This window comes from Capsaspora owczarzaki (genome assembly GCF_000151315.2).
Source record: "Capsaspora owczarzaki ATCC 30864 unplaced genomic scaffold supercont2.1, whole genome shotgun sequence".
Classification (NCBI taxonomy): Eukaryota; class Filasterea; order Ministeriida; family Capsasporidae; genus Capsaspora; species Capsaspora owczarzaki.
The window spans coordinates 933,512-952,196 of record NW_011887292.1 but is presented as its reverse complement, the minus strand read 5'-3'; the positions used below and the strand labels follow the sequence as shown (position 1 = coordinate 952,196).

Here is an 18,685-nt window from a genome sequence, read left to right as displayed (position 1 = left end):
GTCGGCAAACATGAACGCCAGCACTCAGAGTGGGGCGTTTTGGCGTCGTCTCAGCGTCGATGGACGAGGCGAGTTGATTGCAGAGCTCTAAAGTGATTGAGCAGATTTTGAATCGTGAGGCACAGCTGGTCAACAGACGGTCGTCGAGCAAGTGCTCGAGTGCGATTGAACAGCGCCTTATGTTGGTCATCGCCTTGTGCGCACTACCCATCTCCCACAGCTCCTCATATGCTGCTGATGCGGGGGCACCTTGGCATTGATGCACGACTCTCCTGAACGCGATTCAAAGGACGATCTGCGGCAGCATCGCTCATGTCTTGGCCAAAGCCCAAAATGAGTGTTTTTCGATTCAGTCTTTCTTCCGGTTTGTGTTTTTTTTTTCCTCCGCTTCCTCCGCTTCCTTCTGCTTGTTCTTCTTCCTCTTCCTCTTCCTCCTCCTCCCGACTTGTCATTTCGCTTCCTCGCTTGCCCCCTCTCTAAACTCTTGCTCTGCACAGCGTCTCCCATCGAGCAACACTGCAAATCATAATCTCCGCGCCCGTTTCACTTGAATGTTCTCCTTTTTCCCGCACTTTGGCCAATCTCCGTTTCCGTTCTTTTCATTCGATCGCCGTGCTCCGAGTGCGGAGACGAAACGCGATTTGATTTGATTTTGTTGGGGGAGGGGGGGTGCGTGTGGAATGGCAAGAACCCGGCTCGTGGCTGTCATTTCTGCTGCGCTTTCTTCCTCTGTGCACACGCAGCCAATGCGCAGTACTCTGAATGCCAACTCAGCAAATCGCGCGGAAGGCTGAGCAAAGTTGGGCGTATTTTTGGCACCTTTTTTTTTTTTTTTTTTTTTTTTTTTTTTGGTGTGTTTTTTGCTGCTTCTCTTTCGCTTCCTGATCTCCCCTTCCAACCGAGTTTGCTTGACCACCGCATCGCTCTTGCCTGTGTCCACTGTCCAGCTTGCCCATCGTTGCCTCTGTGACTTTTCTCTCCCGTCACTCTGCTTGACAAGTCCGTTCAAATACGCTTTTTTTTTTTTTTGCTTTTTTTTTTTTTTTTTTCCGCAGACAGAGTCTGACGTTGGTTTTTCTGGAAACTCGCTCGTCATCGCTGCTGCTGTTTCTCTGCTCTGCTTTCGCTCGTCTCGCTCGTCTCGCTCGTCCCTTTCTTTTCTCGCGCCTCTCGTCTTCTTCCGTCCTTTTTGAACTGCCAACATCAAACGCCAAAACGACGCCTTCAAAAACAAGCCGTCCTTCGCGCTGCCCTTTTTTTTTTCAAAAGTGTTTCACTTCCCGCCTTTCTTCTTCTTTCCTCACTTCCTTCCAAGTCTCCGCTCTTCGTCCAACCACCACCACCACCACCACCACCTGTTTGATGCTTGTTATTCACTTCTCTTTGTGTCCGTTTTTTTGTATTTTGGTTTCCGTTTTTGCAGTGATCCCCCTTCTTTTTGCAAACAAGCCAATCGTCAATCGTCGTCTGCTGACACGTCTTCCTTGGCATCGTTCGCTTTTGATTTTTGTTATCCTTTTGATCGCACCTTCAAGCCGTGTTGACATTCCATCTCGATCTGCCTGATCTCGATCTTTGCCCACCTTTGAGTGCCAGTCCAGCAACGTCTCAAAGCCTCCTCCTTCTTCCCAACCAGCCAACAAAGCACGCTGTTTCACGACAACACCGTTACGCAACGTCGTCTTGCCGTTGTTGAGCCTTCTGTTCTCGTAGCCGCCACAGCTTCCAAGCACTCTCGCACTCTCGCACTCACAGACACTCTATCACACAAACCATGTCGAACGAAGGCTCCAAGCCCGTCCCTGGCTTCCTCGCCAAGCTGTTCAAGTGAGTTTGCAAGCGTTTTGCTGGGCCAACATGCTGCTTTCTTGCTCTTTTTTTTTTTGCTTTTTTGCCGCCTTTTCTTTTCTTTTTTTGCTGGCTCTAAACTGTGTTTCCAAACCCCCTTCTCAAACACACACACACACACACACACTCTTTCAATAGAATGGTCGACGACACAAAAAACAGCTTTTGCATTGGCTGGACGAACGCTGGTCTGAACTTCCTCGTGTCCAACCCTGAGCTGTTTGCACGCCAAGTCCTGCCCGTCTACTTTAAGCACAACAACTTTGCCAGCTTTGTGCGCCAGCTCAACATGTACGGTTTCCGCAAAATCTCCAACACCAAGCGAGGCGTGGTGGTCGCCGGCACGTCGCACGCATGGGAGTTTTCGCATCCCCACTTTGCCCAGGGTCGTGCGAACGAGCTGTCGCTCATTGTGCGCAAGCCCAAGCCCAGCGACCTGCGCAAGGCTGCTGCCGCTGCCGCTGCTGCGGCGACCGCGTACGGCCACGGCGGCAGCAGTGTGGACGACGACGCCATGTCGACCGTCTCCTCTGGCCACGCCTCCTCGTCCGTGTCAGCCTCAGACCACGCCGCCCTGGTCCAGTCGTTTGAAGAGCTGCAGCTCAGAAACACGGAGCTCGAGATTGCATGTGAGGAGCTCGAGCAGCAAAAGGGCCGGCTCCAGCGTCAGTTCCAATCGCAAAATGCCGTCATCCAACAGCTCCTCGTCGTCATGCACCAGTCCTGCGATCCTGCGCTCATTCCCACCGAGCGCGAGCTCCGCGAGATTGCCGGCGCCGCTTCGCTTGCCACTCCCCTGTGCGGCTCGCCAACGCTGCCGTTGCAGCAGCTCGAGTTTGCTTCGACCGCAGACCACCAGCAGCAGCTTCTCGACGAGCAGCAGCGCCAGCTTGCTCAGATTGCCGAGGATGTCAAGATGAACAATGGTGGCGAGTTTGCTGCCATCTTTGAGGCGCCCGTCACTCCCACAACCGCCTTCCTCAACCAGCTCGACATGTTTGAGCAGAAGGCCCACGCCAAGCTGCGCGAGTCTCGCAAGCGGCCGCTGTCGCACGACGTTTCTGGTGACAGCACACCCGTCATCAGCGATCCTGACGACGACGAAGAGTACGAGGAACTCGGCTCTCGTCCCGTCACTCGGGCCAGCAGGAGTGCTCGTCGCCGGCCACGACTCTCTTCTGTTGTCATCCAGGAGATTACTGAGGCTGCCCCCAACATGGATGCTGTGGAAGCAATGTCGCTTGATGCTCTCTCTGCGTCCGCGTCCGCGCCGACCGTCAGCAGCTCGATTGTTGCCCCTTCGTCTTTTGCCCCCAGCTCGTTCAGCCGGTCGAATAGCGCAGCTGATCTCGCCACCAATGACAAGTTTGTTAAGGATGTTGCCGTGTCTGTTGCCCACCTGTGGGCCACGTCTCTGCAGCAGCAGCAGCAGCAGCAGCAGCAACAACAACAGCAACATCAACAACAGCAACAGCAGCGACAACCGGCCTCCTTGGCGCCGCTGTCCGTTGGTGCCGCCCGACAACATCAGCAGCTGCAATTGAGCGCGGCATTTGCCAAGCCCACTTCGCCACCACTTTCGCCGCTCTTTGGCGTGCGTAGCTTGAGCACTTCCGCGACCTCTGCATCAAACCTCCTTGACCTGCTTGAATCCGAACCGCTGTTGACAGACCTTCCCGACACTACCAACTTGGATTGGCTTGAGCACGAGTTCCGACAAAGTTCAACGTGCAAGAACCTGGGCGACCGCCAATGCGCGCCTGTGCGTCAGCTCGTGCCCACCGTCGTGTAAACCCAGCATTTTATCCTATTGTTGATTCTTCCCTCAGCTCCCTCCGCTCCAGCAAAGACATGGTCGTGTAACCAAAACAAGAAAAAGCGGGATTCTTCTTTTTCTCGTTGTCGTGGCAAATCCGCCTCGACTGCATATTGTTTTGCCTGTGCATTGTTAGTCAAAAAAATTCTTGTTTCATGTTTTAAAAATACAACCAAAATCCTCAACACTGCATGTATCGTTCCTTGCGACTTTCGACACACTGTTTTTCGGTTTGTGTTGATTTTTGTTTTTTCTGTTTTGTAGTTGATCGTCTATGCAGCGCGCATGCATCGTGCATACAGTACTTTGATATCTTCATGTTCCTCGCGTGCCAATGTTGAGTGCGTCCGAGACGCGATCCACAACGCCTGCAACAGGGTTGAGAACCCGGGCGGCCCGCGAGTGGCCTTTCGACGCGGCAGTCCATGAATGGGTATGCGTCGGAGCGAGCTTCTTGGCCCAGAGCAGGTTGGTTTCAAGCGTCGATCTCTCCTGCGGCTTGAGCAATTGTTCGAGCGGACGAATCACTCGGTCTTCTTCCGACCGGAGATGCTCGAGGGTGAGCGTCAAGAGCTTCTCGGCGCTCTCGTTGAAGATGCGCTCCCGCTCATGCGGCTGCAGCGCTCCAGGCTTGTTCTTGTCGGATGCGTCGGTATACTGCGCACTCGAAATGTACATGTTCGAGATGTGTGCTTCGAGGAACTCGAGCAGCTGCTTGCACAGACTGTCTTCGAGCACGGTACGGTCGAGCAGAATTTCAGCGCCCGGGATTTTCGTACGAATGAGCGGGTACAGGTACTGTCCAAAGGGGCAGGGGAGGAGCCGTGTGTGAGTTGCGTTGACGAAAACCAACAACAAAAAATATCAAAAAATCAAAAACATCGAAAACACATCAACGCCGCAAAGAAAAACGCCAACCAGGCTCACTGCGACCTTGCGCGGCGCTTACCTGCTCCTCGGCACTTTCGTGAATGGTCAGGTGTCGCATAAAGTCAGTGAGTGCAGTATTGCGCTCGCCTTGGCTGGACGCGGCGTGGTACTGGTCGGCGAACGCACGCAGTTGAGCGTGATCCCACAGCAGCAACTGAAGCCCGTCGCCCGTGTTGGTGTAGGGCCTGAGCGCAGTGTGAGTCGGGTACTGGTGCGGCTGTTGGTACTGCGGGTAATACTGTCCCTGCTGTTGCACCACCGGCGATGAGGGGTAGGAAGGCGGTCCGACATACGGCGGCGCTTGAGTGTACGGTTGCGGCGGAGCTTGAGTGTACGGCTGGGTCGGCGCTTGTGCATACTGCTGAGGTTGCATCGGCGGCTGCGGAATGCTTGCTGGCTGAGCATCCGGAGCCGGATACTGGCTGGTTGGAGTTGGCTCAGGTTTTTGGTCCATGACTTTTGGTTCGTTCGGGCGTTTTTCCAAAGAAGACTAATTTTTAGCAAGGTCGAAACAATTCAGAAAAAAGGGGCGTGTATTGAGCGTACATCATAACAATAATGCATCATTGAGGCTTTTTGGCAACGGCGCTAGAGGCATTTTGAGATGCCAAGAAGGATTTGAACGACTCAAACTGCAATCGCTCCTTTTCAGCTTCCTCAGCAGTGCTATACTCGTCGCCTTCGGCCTCGTCGTCGTCGGCATCATCCTCGTCCTCTTCGTTTTCGTTCATGTACGAAAGACCGTCGCGAGGAGTGTACGCGCTGTCCGAGTCGTCCGAATCGTACTCTTCGTGCGAGCCCTTGCCGTAGTTGATCTTGGAGAGCTTGACCTGGGCCTTGCGCGAGCCGGACGCGCCGGCAGCGGCAGAAACAGCAGTTGCGGCGTCCGAGAGATTCATGGCGACCTTCATACCGGCATTCTTGTCGGCGGCAAACTTGTTCAGCTGCGCCTGTTGCCGCGCAGCCTCTTCGGCCTCCTTTTCTTTGCGGAGTTGCTCGAGCTTGGGTCGATAGTCGCGCTCAAACTCGGCAGAAGCCTCGTTGATGGCCTCGACGAGATCGTTCATGCCATCGCCGCGAGCCGCAGAGATACCCACGACACGAAGGTTGGAATAAAACTCGTCCAAGACGAGCGAGAGCGATCGGGCCAGCCCGGACGTGTACGAGCTCTCGCGCGAGACAGCTTCTTCGAACGCCTCAAAGTCACGCATCCACTCGACGGCAAAGTCGTGCTTGACAATGTCGGTCTTGTTAAACACAACCACAAATGGCAGCTGCGTCTTGTACAGAATCGAGCAAGTGTACAGCATGTTGGACATGAAAGTGACTGGATTCTGGCAGCGCACCGTGTCCACCACATACACGACGCAGGTGGGCAGGCGGGATGCCAGTGCGTCGCAGATGATTGCGCCGCCTGCAGACCAGGTGAAAATTTCAATCTGGCCAGGCGTGTCGATGAGGACAAAGTCGTTCTCGAGTGCTCGCTGTGCGAGGAGATTGGAGAGCTGTATGTTTGTAGAGGAAGTGTGAGTGATGAGTTTTCCACGTCAAAGGTGCGTGTGTGCGTGTGTGTGTGTGTGAGTGGGTCGTCACAACGTCGTTACCTGATCGAACTGGGTGGTGAACAGGTTGAGCGACAACACGATGGCTCCGTTCGGTCCAAGATTGTGCTCTTCCATCAGCTTCTTGTAGTGGATGGTGTCGCGGATGTCAATGTTTGCAGGGAATGACAGGTCGCCAACGACGGCCGGGTCGAGGTTGATGCCGTATGTCTTGAGGCGGTTTTCCGACAAGTGTGACGACAAGCGCTGGGAGAGGTTCAAACACAGCAACAGGCGGTGAGTCAAGCATGCAAACGTTGGGGTCATCGATGAGAGTCACGTCTGGGTCTGGGTCTGGGTCTGGGTCTGCGTCTGGGTCGTGGCTGGTAAAAAGGGAGCAGTGGAAGACAAAGGCGACACATGGCGACGCATGACGGACGACGCTCATCAGTGCATTGTGCACACACACGCGCGGTGCTCATGCTGCAGTGTCATGAGCAAATGCACTAGCTTATGCTTGCCAATTGTCGCGGTAATTGGTTGGTTGGTTGGTTGGTTGGTTGGGTGGAGCGCGGTGGTCGTTTGGTTTTACCTGCATCACCATTGACTTGCCAGCGCCGGCCATGCCAATGACAAGCACAGCAGGAGCGACCTTGGACGGCTGCTGCTGTGATGACTGGCCTGCTGCTGCTGCTGTTGCTGTGACTGGTTCGGCTGCAGGAGCTGGAGCTGCGGCGTCGGACATTGTATTGAGTTTGGTATAAAGTAAAGCGGACTGAGCTCCCGCTTCGATGTTTTAGGGATGCGTTCAATCATTGTTATCTTGTTGCTGTTAGTATTGAATTGTGCTGGGGCTGCTTTGTTGGCAAATCAACAGCAAAGAAGCAACGTAGAATAGTTTTGTTTGTCGATTTCCAAATGGTCGCCGTTCGTCGAGTGGCGCTCGAGTCAAACAGTCCAGCGCGAGCCCGCTTGTTTGGAATAGTGTGTATAAATTGTTTTATTGATTGATTGTTACAGGTATGCGGTGTTAACTGGAACCGACAGTGCGGGAGCGTCGCTTGATCCTGACCGCGATACTCGGCACGGTCGTTTCCTGGCTAGCTCGCGACTTTTGAGCGGTCTGCCTTTGCAGGAAATGTTGCACAGGGTGACTGATTGTAATAATATTAGTTCTGTGTCGTCTAGACGGGCGGAACTTGACAATATGACAACTTGGCAAAAGCCGCCAAAATCACTCAAAACCTGAAAAATAAAAACCAGCAACTAAAAAACGGCAAACGACATTGGAAAAATTCACGAGTACCAGAAAATGACACCACTGCGATTGAATCATACACAACATGATGTCCACTTGATTTGCTGAAAGTTTGGCGACATTCCGCCGACTACGGGCCGCGCGGGAGCTCAAAGAAGACAATTTCCAGCAAAATCGGCTCACTGCAGGCGCCATAAACCGGAGCATGGAAGCATCTGAGCGAAGTATCATCTGTGATTATTATCATCATTATGAATAGTTACTATTACCACTGTACTCACTCCCCGTTGCTATTCCACACACTCGCTCAATGAGCAATCTCAATGAGGGCGCCGTCGCTCCTCAGCTCGAGCACCAGGCAACCGCCGAGATCCCGTTCGCAGACCTGTCCAGCCAGCAGCGCAGGGCAGCGAACGAAGCCAACGACATTCGACAAGAGCAAGAGCAACTGCGGCTGCAGATGATGGAGGAAGAGCGACTGCGCCGCCTGCGCCGAGATGTCATCGATGTCGGCAGCGTAAGTCTCCATTCGCCAAACCAGCGCACACAAGCGCACAAACCAACAGTCGATGACTCGAGAGAGGCCGTGTTTTGTTGCCTTCCAGGGCGATCTGACAGTCGCAGTCAGGCGATAAAAAGACCAGCGTTAGCGGGGGTGTGGACGGCTCAAACCCTCATGGTCCATGGTCCTCTGCTGAAGCATAAGCATCGACGACATACTCACCTTGGACTATTCTGAATATCGTGATTCTTGTGATTTTGGATGCAGGTCTCGGACGCCATCCCGCCTGCGTCGCGATTCTCATCGCTTGTCGGCGACTCGCAGAACTTGCTCAGGTCTCCGTCGAGATACGCGCTGCTAGTGCGTGCTCTACGCGCTGTGCCAAGCACAGATGCGCTCATTCAGCCCTCAAGGTGAGCATGAAAGACATTGGCAATCATTATGTGGTGCCGACACTCAATCCAACTCGTTTGTTTTTTTCAGTATGACTCTTGCACAACGAGGAATACTCGACTCAATCAGGTCTCTCATACAAACATCAATGCATGTCTGGACTGCCACTTCAAGCACGGATCAAATGTTTGTGGTTGGATGCCGCACTCTGGAGGTACAGCGGCCCCTTTTTCGATGTCGGCCAATGCCTGCTACAGCTCACCAGCTTGATCTCACCTGCTTTTGCTAACCATTGATTTCTCTTTGGTCGATAGCGCGCGGCGGAAAGCTTTCGGCATGTTTTTGGTGAGCACCGGTGGAATCCGTCCTTGTTGTCTTGGCTGACGAGCGCCCTTGTGGACACGTCCGACTCGCCCACCTTCAGCTGCTACGTTGACATTCTTCGAGTACTGCGTACACGGGTAAGTCCATTAAACCAAAACCCCAACAACTGCAAGAGCATTGGTTTGGGTTTGCCGTCAAAAATGTTGCTTAAAGGGTTGTTTTTTTCCCGCAACCATTGTTGTTGAATTTTTGCTGCCCAGGTGCACAAGCTTGTCGAAAGTCAACAACTCTGCTCATTCGCCCACAGTGTGCGGTTCCCGGAAAACAACCCGGCAGTGTCGTCCGAGTTTGCTCGTGCCGCACTCGAGCGAGCTTTGGTGACGTTTGTCTCAACGCCGTTGCCCAGCGCGCCTCCCGGCACCATCCCAGCACCGGTCCCTGAACACAAGGTTTGGACCCCAAATTATTCGTTTTGTTTTTATGAGCAGGCTGTTTGATTTTACCAACCTTTTCCCCACTGACCCGATTTTTCGTTTGATGGACAGTTTGAGTTTAATTCATCGCCGCTACTCGTGCTTTGTCCTGGCGAAACTGATTGGAACCACTCGCAACTGGCATACTGGCGATCGCGGTTTGCCATCCTTGGAGACGCCCAGCTCGTCGTGATGACGATGGGTGATTCTCGTCACGGCAAGTACCAGCTGAAGGTAACTAGTTTTGATCGCCTCTCTGGTTGATTCTGGAGTGCTTCAAATCACTCAAATCACTGACTCTGTGCTTCCTCGTGTCGCTGCGTGCAGCACAACCCAACGGCGCACATTGTCAATCGTCTGGCGAGCAAGATCACCAAACTCTCGGAAGAGCACTCCCATCGGCCGATTGTGCTCATCGGCAAGGGCGTCGGAGGTCGCATTGCGTGCGAGGTGTCTGCGACAACACCCGTGGCCGGAGTGGTCTGCTTGGGATTTCCTCTGCTCGGCTTGCACGGGATTTCACTGGAAGATTCTCTGCTCCAAACCAAAATCCCAGTGTTGTTTGTGATAGGGTCGCGTGCATCGGCTACTCCGTTGCCCTTGATGGAAAAGGTATGGATTATTTACATTCGTGTCTCGAATACCGTGGATCAAGTAACGACAAGCTCGTTTGATTGACTAACTTTGGCCTTTTTGATTAGGTGCGCCGCCAAATGCGAGCCCGCAATGTCGTTGCGATTATTGACGGTGCCGCAGATTCGCTGCGCGTCACGCCGTTCTCGTTGCGTTCTGGCAGCACCAACCAACCACCATTCACGGCCACCCCCGTTCAAGAAGCTGTCGATGATCGTATCATTCAAGCAATCGGTGGCTTTATCCAGAGCGTCGTCAACCGCCCTAAACAGCGCGTCCTTGCGTTCTCTACGCCGCAGGCATCTCAACAGCAACAGCAGCAGGGCATTCAGCAGCAACAGCAGCAGGGCATTCAGCAGCAACAGCAGCAGCCTCAGCCGCCGCCGCCCCAGGCACAGCAGCTGCAGCACCAACAACTGCAGCAGCCCCAACAACGACAATCTGACGAAGCACAAGCCTCAGCATTGCCACCGTCGATCGCAGTACCAACTCCCAGCTATGTGATGCGATCTCCGGTCGCTACTGTTGCTGCAGCGGCTTCAGCATCCATCCCGAATCTCCATTCCCCAGTCTCGCACAGTGCTAAACACGCGTCTGGTCTCGGCAATGGGCTGCCTGTGGACTCTAGCGTCGCAGCAGACTTGTCGACGCACACCAACCAAAACCACAACGAGTCGGGTGTGGCCCGTCACCATTCGCATCATCCTCATGTTCCAGACGCTTCTCCAGCGGCGCTGGCATCAGCCATGGATACTGCTGATGGCATCCGGCCCGCTCGAAGCGAGGCGCACTCCTCAGCGGAAGGGCTACATCAACACGCTGGGAGCATTCGGTCTGCTAGCAGCCCCTTTTCCACTCCAGTGAAGCTGTCTGACCAAATGTCTGGTACATCCCTTGCAACCGGTGAAAAAACGAGTCCAAGCTCCACCCTCGCTGCCGGTGCCTTGCACATGGGCCTTCGTCCAGCCGACTCACCGACGAGCGGAAGTCAAAAGCTTCTGTCTTCATCTGTTTTGGCGACCTCTTTGCTTCGCGGCGCAAGTTCTCCGTCCACGTCGCGCAGTCACTCACCCGAGCCACGAACTTCAAACCGCACGAGTCTGTTCTCCAATGTATCATCGTCGGAGCCGGAGACAAAGTCTTCCGACGGCACTTCTGCGCCAATGGACATGTCATAGCCTCAGAAAAAGCCTCGATGAGTTTGTGTCTCAGAGTTTTCGCGTACTCGGTGTTTTGCAAGACTAATGTAAAAATATTTGTCGCTTTTGCAGAGAGCAGTTTCTTTCAAATTAAATGGAATTGTTTTTGGGATTCGTTCGTGATCAAATCAAGCAGAGCGTTCCAGCAGAATGACAACACCAGCAACCCTTCTGCAAAGCACCCAAAGAACCAACCCGGCGTTTCCGAAAAATTCAGATTAAGACCAAGTGTGCCGTTGATCTTCCTGCAGCAGCGGGCTCTTCTCGCTTGCAGTGTTACCCCCTTGGACGGATCCAACACTGGTGGAGGTTGATGGAACAGGCACGGCAACTTCCGAGCGGCGAGGGCCACCGACGAGACGACTAAATGTCTGATCGAGCGGCGGGAGATCATCCACGAGTTCAAACTTTTTCTCGCGGTAGTAGTCCTTCTTGGCAAAGAAATGCGTCATGAAAAAGTCGCACAGCAAGGTCGCCAGACCAAGCAGAGCCAAGCCCGAGCCGAGACTCATGGTGAGCGCCGCAACATCAAACTTGCCTCCTTCGCCAGACACGACAAAGATGAGGCGAATGCCGTACGCCTTGATTAAATCACGATGCGGGACGCTGATCGATGGATCGGTTGGCGACGGGAGTGTGTAATAGTCGGCATAGCGGAAGTTGTATCCAGGACTCGTGGACGTTGGATCGTCGATTCTACAGCGCCACAAACACGCAGAACATTAGGCATGGGATCCCAAATGCCAGCAAGAAAAACAAATCCACTCACAAGAGCATGCAACTCGTGGCCTTACCGACTGATGGAGAAGACTGGGCGGCATTCGCTCTCATCGTTGTCGAAATTGCAAGTCCAATCGAGGTTGACTCCAAGCACTCCTCCCAGCACCAACATGTCTTCAATCTTCCAGCCGGAAGCTTCAACCAAGTCACCCAGCTTGAAGATGGGACAATAGTAGTCGGTCTAGAGGAGCACAACCCAAAGGAAAACGTTCAGCAAGTAGTAGCACATCAGGCCACAGCAACAACGAAACACGGAAACTCACCTCCTTGTTCCAGCGGCAATTGGCGAGATAGGCAGCACTCGTGTTTCCAATGTCTACATTGGTGCGGGAGATGCCAAACTTGGCAAAGCGAACGTTGTTTTTGATAAACACGGTGAAGTTTCCGGCTTGCTCAATCACAGAGCCCGACTGCGGGCTGAGCGAGTCCAGTTCAAGCGGAGCCCAGGCGTAAATCTCGCACGTGCTGTTCACGCACCGGCCAGTCATGATTCCTGTCACACGCACAAGTCCGCACAAGCCGGAATGGTTAGATACCGTTCACAACCCGACACACTGCTTGGACAACCGACTCTTACCATTTCGAGTACTAGAATACTTGGTACATTCCGAATCGTCCGTGCACGCTTGTGCATATTGAGGATCCTGCCATCAACCAGGACTCTCTGTGAGAGGTCCGCCAAGATTGAAAAGGAAAACTCACTCAAACTAACTCGCAGCGGCATACCTCGGCGCAAGTCGTTTGCTTTTGCTCTGGAGTCACAATCGAGTTGGTTAAAATGAACAAGGCATCGTGCTCCTGCGAGACGAAACAGAGTTGGATGGCGGCTCATGAGTTGCCGACGGCAGGATTATTCCAATTGCGCCAACAGCACACCAACAAACAAATCGTCCACCTCACATTTGCAGGAATCACGTAGTCTGTCGAGTCCCACAGGCTGAGCTCGGTGTTCCCAGGCGGATCCACTCCTGGAATGGGACATGTGGTAACTCCGATTGCGGCACCGCCCCGCCCGCCGTACCGACCGCCAGCAGAGTCCGTGCTCTGGCAGGCAAAGCCCACGTTCTTGACCTTGGTAGTGAGCGTGCTCTGGAGCGGCGCTTGTGTCTGGTAGCCCTTCTGGTACACGATGGTATAACCAATCACGTAGCCCAGAATGGCGAGCTGGACGAAGCGATTGAAAAAGCCCAGCTTGAGCGAGCGCACCTCGACCACCTTGGCCGTCTCGTACGCCACAACAGCTCGGAAGCCTTCGCCCAGGGTGGTCGCAACTCGACTCCGCAGCGTCGGCTTTGATTCTGACATGGCCCAATCAATCGGCAGATTGCAAAAAGTAAAAAGTTAAAACAAAAATTGGAGTGAGTGGTCGAGCAACACGTCACTGGTTTTGGATTTACAAGATGTAAGGAATTGAATGAGGATGTGCTCTCAATCATTCAATCATTGAATGCTGGTAGAAAGCAGTGCTGCAAAGTGTACGCTGTCAATTCAGATCTGTGCAAACATCCATCCACGTTGGCCGAGTTCTTCCTTGTCTGACTTTTGTGTTTTTTTGGTTGGTTTTCCAATACGATGTGCACTTTTGCTGAGCTTCAGTTTTTTTTTTTCTTCTTTTTCTTTTTACGCGGGTAAAGTTGTTGAATAATCAGAATAATTCGAAAAAAAAAAAAAAGCCATGCGTTTCCAAAGAAAAAAAAAAAAAAAAAAAGCAGATATGGCTGGCTTTTTGCAGATTTTTGGCCTTCCTTTGGCCACAACCCAGCAACCAGCTGCATTCGACGCTTCCAGCGTTGCACGAAAATGAACTTGAGAGTCTTAAAGTTCGATCTTGAAAGAGATGGCACAGCTTGGGCTGGCAGAGCGAGAAGGAAGCAGAAGAGGGGGAAAAAAAAAAGGCGCTCGAGTGCCCAAATTCGGATATTTGGAAGGGAGCAGGATTGAAATTTTTCGCGCCAAACGGTGCAACGCTGATCTTGGTGCTCCAGCGCGGCGTTCCTCACCCCGTTCAACATGGATGTGCACTAAAGTGTGATAGAAGGGGTCTGGGAGAGCGCCGAGGCGCTAGCACTGCGCCATCAGTGCCAGATCAGTTTGCCTTGGATTTGAATTACCCGCCAAGATTGTTGGCGCGCTTTGGCGGTGCTTTTTTTTTTCTCTTTTTTTTTTTTTTGATTTCTTTTTCGCTTTCTCGCTCTAGTTGTTCGTTCTCCTGGCATGGTGGGTGGCACATGGGTGCAGACAGAGCTGAGCAATGAATCTACTCTGCGTGTCTGTCGCTGCAGCAGCCCAGAGCCCAGGGGCAGCGCAGAGAAGCAGCGAGATGAGGAAGCAATGGAGTGTGTTGTTTCACTTTTTTTTTTTCCCGTCGATCACCGCAGTCCTTTGCGACCATTGCGACCGCTGTGACGGAGTTTACGCCGTCTTTCTTTGGCGAAAGCGACAAAGACACTTGATTCTCACGCTTAGTCCCTTTCTGGACAGGCTTGTGAGTGAGAAGGACCGGAAAAGTCGCCTTCTCAAGACGAGACAAAAAAGAACCCAAAAGACGGGAAAAAAAAAACCTTGTCGCGCTCTCGTTTGCTTCCCACTTCCTCCGTTCGTGCCTCTCAGCCACAGCACTTCCTCCGCTCATCTCACCGTTCGTCATCTGTATTGTTTCTGCCTCTGACCTGCTGCATCCCACCTCGTCACATCTCATCCAGGTTTCACAAAACCCAAGCGTTTGGTCCCTCTTTTTTATTTTTATTTTTTATTTTTTATTTTTTATTATTTTATTTTTATTTTTTATTCTTTTTCTTCGTTCTCTGTTTCGCGCGTGCTGCATTTTGGCGCCAATTCCCCAGTCCAAGCTCCGGTCTCGCTCGTCAACGCGCCGCTTCGCACTGCCCGGCACTCTGCTCCAGATAGGTACTCAATCTCACTCAAAAGCAAACCAACCATGGAGACAGCCTCGCCGCCGCACCGAAGCCCGAGAGGCAAGTCCGCCGCCAATCACGCCAGCGTTCAGCCGTTGACCCCGAGCGACTCGCCTTCAACGCAGTCGAATCTGAGTGGCGCAGGCTCGCAACAGTCGCGCCACGAGGAGTCTCCCACCACCCAGGGCACTCGCATGGTGGTCCCTCCGACGCCTACTTCCACCTCCCCGACCCGGAGCAAGCGCGCCATGGCTCAGCGCCCTGCACAGTTGAGCGAGCGCCTTGATGGCTCGGCTGCACCAGATTTCTCGTTTACATCGCCTGCTCGTGCAACAGGCCCTTCCAGTCGCGGACACGTTTTGGCGTCCCTCCGTCTGAGCGGCGAGGAACCGCGCGAAGTTGCGCTCGAAATGGAGCACACCACACCCGCGCGTCCGAGCACGACGCTAGGACACCACACTGCCTCCTCCTCGTCAACCGTCACGCCCAAAACCATGCTGGCGTCCCACACAATGATGGAACTCGCTGCTGCGTCGCGGCAGGCCGAGTCGCCAGTGACCCGGCATTCACGACGCACTCCGAGTCGCGCGGCCAAATTGGGGCATCTCCCCCAGCCGGATGACACGGATCTTGAAACCGACCTTGCCGAGGACATGGATGTTTCGGCCGAGAGTGCGCGTGCTGCGCGAAGGTACACCGCCATCAAAGTTGGCTCGACTCGCCTGCGGCGCTCGATGCCCCAGCCCGAGCTGGCTGCAGCCAGCGACTGCCCGTCTTCGGATGACGCGCATGTCGAAAGCGCAGCTTGTCAGCCGGCGACACCCACCTCAAAGTTAAAGGCGCTTTGTCTCCTGGCCAGCCCCATCCTGAAGTATGAGGAGGCCCAACAGCGCCAAGCAGAACAAATGCCCGAGCTGTCCAAGCCGGTCCCGCCGTATGTTGCTGCTGTTCACGCAGCCTCTGCGGCCGCTGCAGCGCACGTCGCCACCAGCGTCCGTCCTCCTGTTGTCCGCAAGTTGTCCGCCGTCTCCGTCGGGAATCCCGCCGTTGACCGTATCATGCCTGCAAAGGCCGCGACAGCACGTGCAAGCCGCCAAGCCGAGTCCCCACAAGCACTCGCGTCACAAGCAGACGAAGACGTCGATGAGAACGAAGCCGAGGCGCGCAAAAACCGATCTCTTGGCCTGCTTTGCGAGAGGTAAGGACAAACCAGGCTAAAATCGAGGAGGAGGAGGCAGAGGACGGCGACAACACCAACTCAGCTCGTTGTGATGTATTTTTCGGGTTTTGCATTGCTGTTTGTTCGAATTGCAACTCACTGGTCCAACAACAACGAGCAGGTTCCTGAAGTCGTATTGGGATGCCCAGCCTGGCACCTCGATTCACCTGGACCAAACTGCTGGCCTTTTGGGTACGGTAGCTTGCCTGAAGTTTGTTTAAATGAAAAACTGCAACAGACCCAAATTGGACTAACATTGATGAATTGTTGAACTGGCAACAGCTGTGAACCGTCGACGCTTGTATGATATCATCAATGTTTTGGAGAGCGTTGAAATTCTTCGACGTGTGGCCAAAAATCAGTACGAGTGGGTCGGCATGGAAGGGCTGCCCGAGCGGCTCCGTCGGCTGAAAGAAGCCCATGTATGTCGGATTGGTAGAGAGCATGAGATGGTGCGACGTTGATGATGAGAGTGCTGATTCTTTTTTGTGACAACAGACGAGCCCCAATGGTCAACTGCTGCTTGATGACGATGAGCTTGGAAGCGATGATGACAGCGATACCGAGCAGGTGCGTGTGCAAATGCGAATTGCTTCAAAACCAGCGAGTTGCTCTTAGCACCGCTCACTAATTTACAATCGCCCGTTGTAGCCCGTGGCTCTGCGCGCGCGCGATACCAACTTGCAGGCCTCCTCTGACGTCGCCAAAAAGAACGGTGCGCCAACAGCACCATTTATGTCCAGTTCCATCATCAAGTTTTGAGGCTCAAGCTCATTTTCTAACTTGACGTTTTTTGTTTCTCCAACAACAGCATCGCGAAAAGAAAAGAGCCTGTGCAACCTGAGCAGATTATTCCTGGTCCTCATGATTTCCTCACCGGTAAGCCGCGCCTCATTTTGCATTGATTCCGCTTGCAAGTGAGCGAACAGCGACTTACCGTGCTTGGTCGTTGCGCTTCAGTCTCGGCTACTGACGATGGACGACGCTGCGGCGCAGCTTGCTGGTACCGGCGGTGGTTCAATTGACTGGATGGACTCGAAGCTGAAGAGTACGTACCAATCGTTTGGTTTTTTTGAGCAGTGGCAAATCTACGATTTTCGCCACAAAGCTTGATGTTGACAATTTGTCCTCTTGCCTTTCCACCCAACCTCCCTGCATCACCCTCCTTCCAGCCAAAATTCGCCGCTTGTACGACATTGCGAATGTGCTCGCCAGCATCGGGTTGATCGCGAAGGATCGCATGAACTCGGTTTGTTCGCGCAAACCCGCCTTCCGTTGGATTTACCCCCACTATCCTGCTATTCCAGTGCCACCATCCCAAACACTATCCATGTCCAATTACGAAGGTATGCTCTGCCTGACATTTATTTGAAGGCTGCTTGATGTGTTAATAATGGCTTGACTGACACATTGACACCTTCAGCAGCACATTCAAGTCCCGTGGCAGCTGTAGCAAAGCCAACAAAGCGCAAGCCCGCACCACTTGGTACACGATTGGATGTTTTGTCTGGATTGCTGTTGTCTGCGACTCAGCATTCCCTGACTGTTTGATGGCTGGTTTTGTTGTCGTGCCCTTGTAGAAGCACCTCCAGCCTCAAAAGCCGTCCGTCGCTCGTTGCAGCAAACCAGTGCACGCAAGTCCAGCGAATCTGACACCCCAGCCCGCCAAGGCGTAAGTAGCGCAATACCTCGTCGTCTTGCCACCGCCATTCCTCCTTTGTCCGCCAACACGAAGCTCATTCCATCGGGGTCTGATTGTGCATTCTCGGGAATGCGTCACCACAGCGAGCCACGGTTGCAGCTGCCAAGTCGCAATTGGACCCGACTGCCATTGCAAGCGAGGCCATTGCCGAAGCAATCAAATCTCTTCCTTGTACGTCGTGCTTGTCTGCCGAAAACGCAAATGTCGGGCCTTTCCAAACTGACCTGTTGGTTTTCTTTTGGTGCATTGCAGCTGCTGCTGATGGCGTCGATGTCGCAGGCTTCAAGTCCAGCTTGGCCAGCGCCTTGCAAACCCAGCTGCAGCGAACGTTCTCCAACTCCAACTAAACACGGCTGCAGACTGTTGTATCCTACAGTAGATGTGGTCCAATGGAGCTGCGCAAGCTGTGCCACGGGGGATGCTGGGGTCAATCATCCGGCAATGTTGATGTTTTCTTTGTGTATTTGGTCTGTGCGCGTGTTTTTTTTTTTTTTTTCGTCTAACTGTCTTTGTCATTCATGTGTATCGTATCAGTCGGATTTCTGATGCTTAACTCTGTTAAACTTCTGGAGCCGATTGCTTTTGTGTCCAAATACTATCCCGATCATTAAATTTCGACCCCCCCTCTTTTTTTCACTTTTTCGCCCTCCCTGGGACCTGTGTTGCTTTCCGTCTCGCCCGCGGAATGTTCATTCATGGTACGGTGTACCGAACGTCTGATGAACACCGGGAGCGGGGGTTGTGAGTCATATCAGAGCAGCAGCGAGCAAAATAAAAAATATAAGGAAACTCAAAAAATTCACTTTTCCCGCCCAAATTTTGGTTTGGGTTCAGTCTTTTTGTGCGCATGACTCGCACACGCAGTCAGTCCACGTCCCGCGTGGCTCGCAGACAGCTCCCGGTATGGCTGCGTCCAACTTCACCCAAAAGACCGCTGCCCGTGCTGGACAAGATGCCCAGGGAGGTCGCCCGCGGTCAAGTGCTCGCGTTGCGAAATGCTGAGCTCTCCTACAACAAGATCGCCACCCAGCTTCACCTCCCACGTCTCTACAGTGATCAGCATCACCCTACGTGTCTCGGGAAGGGCGACAAAGAGCGACAGCCCCGCCCCGGGCGCCCCAGCAGGTTCGAGTCATTTCACCGCAACAACAT

At 53.4% G+C, this 18,685-nt stretch overlaps 6 protein-coding genes across 6 annotated transcripts; 3 read left to right on the top strand and 3 right to left on the bottom strand.

Moving 5' to 3' along the window:
* Positions 1-1,429: 1,429 nt before the first annotated feature.
* CAOG_00281 (heat shock factor 2) lies at positions 1,430-3,640 on the top strand (the record flags this gene model as incomplete). The annotated part of the gene is made up of 2 exons (XM_004365095.1): positions 1,430-1,827; positions 1,987-3,640. The coding sequence occupies exons 1-2, from the start codon at positions 1,775-1,777 to the stop codon at positions 3,638-3,640; spliced, it is 1,707 nt and encodes a 568-aa protein (XP_004365152.1). The 5' UTR covers positions 1,430-1,774.
* A 169-nt stretch (positions 3,641-3,809) lies between these two features.
* On the bottom strand, positions 3,810-5,077 carry CAOG_00280 (hypothetical protein). Its single transcript, XM_004365094.2, has 2 exons — positions 4,614-5,077; positions 3,810-4,462 (listed from the first exon to the last, which is right to left on the bottom strand). The coding sequence occupies exons 1-2, from the start codon at positions 5,046-5,048 to the stop codon at positions 3,980-3,982; spliced, it is 918 nt and encodes a 305-aa protein (XP_004365151.1). The 5' UTR covers positions 5,049-5,077; the 3' UTR covers positions 3,810-3,979.
* Positions 5,078-5,120: 43 nt separating this feature from the next.
* Positions 5,121-6,911, bottom strand: CAOG_00279 (XPA binding protein 1). The gene is made up of 3 exons (XM_004365093.2): positions 6,728-6,911; positions 6,199-6,402; positions 5,121-6,099 (listed from the first exon to the last, which is right to left on the bottom strand). Exons 1-3 carry the CDS (start codon positions 6,878-6,880, stop codon positions 5,158-5,160), a joined length of 1,299 nt encoding a protein of 432 aa, XP_004365150.1. The 5' UTR covers positions 6,881-6,911; the 3' UTR covers positions 5,121-5,157.
* A 778-nt stretch (positions 6,912-7,689) lies between these two features.
* Positions 7,690-11,029, top strand: CAOG_00278 (hypothetical protein). The gene is made up of 8 exons (XM_004365092.2): positions 7,690-7,910; positions 8,163-8,308; positions 8,379-8,502; positions 8,603-8,749; positions 8,873-9,061; positions 9,158-9,319; positions 9,413-9,697; positions 9,787-11,029. The coding sequence occupies exons 1-8, from the start codon at positions 7,704-7,706 to the stop codon at positions 10,894-10,896; spliced, it is 2,370 nt and encodes a 789-aa protein (XP_004365149.2). The 5' UTR covers positions 7,690-7,703; the 3' UTR covers positions 10,897-11,029.
* CAOG_00277 (purinergic receptor P2X) lies at positions 10,991-13,043 on the bottom strand. Its single transcript, XM_004365091.2, has 6 exons — positions 12,598-13,043; positions 12,424-12,495; positions 12,275-12,341; positions 11,961-12,190; positions 11,712-11,878; positions 10,991-11,613 (listed from the first exon to the last, which is right to left on the bottom strand). The coding sequence occupies exons 1-6, from the start codon at positions 13,000-13,002 to the stop codon at positions 11,136-11,138; spliced, it is 1,419 nt and encodes a 472-aa protein (XP_004365148.1). The 5' UTR covers positions 13,003-13,043; the 3' UTR covers positions 10,991-11,135.
* Positions 13,044-14,458: 1,415 nt separating this feature from the next.
* CAOG_00276 (hypothetical protein) lies at positions 14,459-18,022 on the top strand. The gene is made up of 12 exons (XM_004365090.2): positions 14,459-15,810; positions 15,953-16,023; positions 16,114-16,253; positions 16,330-16,401; positions 16,483-16,546; positions 16,643-16,710; positions 16,792-16,879; positions 17,004-17,177; positions 17,255-17,317; positions 17,412-17,503; positions 17,617-17,704; positions 17,786-18,022. The coding sequence occupies exons 1-12, from the start codon at positions 14,636-14,638 to the stop codon at positions 17,878-17,880; spliced, it is 2,190 nt and encodes a 729-aa protein (XP_004365147.2). The 5' UTR covers positions 14,459-14,635; the 3' UTR covers positions 17,881-18,022.
* Positions 18,023-18,685: the final 663 nt, after the last annotated feature.

What these genes read in the sequence shown, in the direction of transcription:
- CAOG_00278 (XM_004365092.2), top strand. Translation starts at nt 7,704, where the DNA reads ATGAGCAATCTCAATGAGGGCGCCGTCGCTCCTCAGCTCGAGCACCAG. An exon ending in ATGTCATCGATGTCGGCAGC is followed by an intron (nt 7,911 to 8,162) that starts GTAAGTCTCCAT and finishes TTTTGGATGCAG; the next exon opens with GTCTCGGACGCCATCCCGCC. An exon ending in GCGCTCATTCAGCCCTCAAG is followed by an intron (nt 8,309 to 8,378) that starts GTGAGCATGAAA and finishes TGTTTTTTTCAG; the next exon opens with TATGACTCTTGCACAACGAG.
- CAOG_00277 (XM_004365091.2), bottom strand. Translation starts at nt 13,002, where the DNA reads ATGTCAGAATCAAAGCCGACGCTGCGGAGTCGAGTTGCGACCACCCTG. An exon ending in ACTACGTGATTCCTGCAAAT is followed by an intron (nt 12,496 to 12,597) that starts GTGAGGTGGACG and finishes TTCGTCTCGCAG; the next exon opens with GAGCACGATGCCTTGTTCAT. An exon ending in AGCAAACGACTTGCGCCGAG is followed by an intron (nt 12,342 to 12,423) that starts GTATGCCGCTGC and finishes GGTTGATGGCAG; the next exon opens with GATCCTCAATATGCACAAGC.
- CAOG_00276 (XM_004365090.2), top strand. Translation starts at nt 14,636, where the DNA reads ATGGAGACAGCCTCGCCGCCGCACCGAAGCCCGAGAGGCAAGTCCGCC. An exon ending in CTTGGCCTGCTTTGCGAGAG is followed by an intron (nt 15,811 to 15,952) that starts GTAAGGACAAAC and finishes AACAACGAGCAG; the next exon opens with GTTCCTGAAGTCGTATTGGG. An exon ending in AGCAATCAAATCTCTTCCTT is followed by an intron (nt 17,705 to 17,785) that starts GTACGTCGTGCT and finishes GGTGCATTGCAG; the next exon opens with CTGCTGCTGATGGCGTCGAT.
- CAOG_00280 (XM_004365094.2), bottom strand. Translation starts at nt 5,048, where the DNA reads ATGGACCAAAAACCTGAGCCAACTCCAACCAGCCAGTATCCGGCTCCG. An exon ending in ACGAAAGTGCCGAGGAGCAG is followed by an intron (nt 4,463 to 4,613) that starts GTAAGCGCCGCG and finishes CCCTTTGGACAG; the next exon opens with TACCTGTACCCGCTCATTCG.
- CAOG_00279 (XM_004365093.2), bottom strand. Translation starts at nt 6,880, where the DNA reads ATGTCCGACGCCGCAGCTCCAGCTCCTGCAGCCGAACCAGTCACAGCA. An exon ending in GCAAGTCAATGGTGATGCAG is followed by an intron (nt 6,403 to 6,727) that starts GTAAAACCAAAC and finishes AACCTCTCCCAG; the next exon opens with CGCTTGTCGTCACACTTGTC. An exon ending in TCACCACCCAGTTCGATCAG is followed by an intron (nt 6,100 to 6,198) that starts GTAACGACGTTG and finishes ACAAACATACAG; the next exon opens with CTCTCCAATCTCCTCGCACA.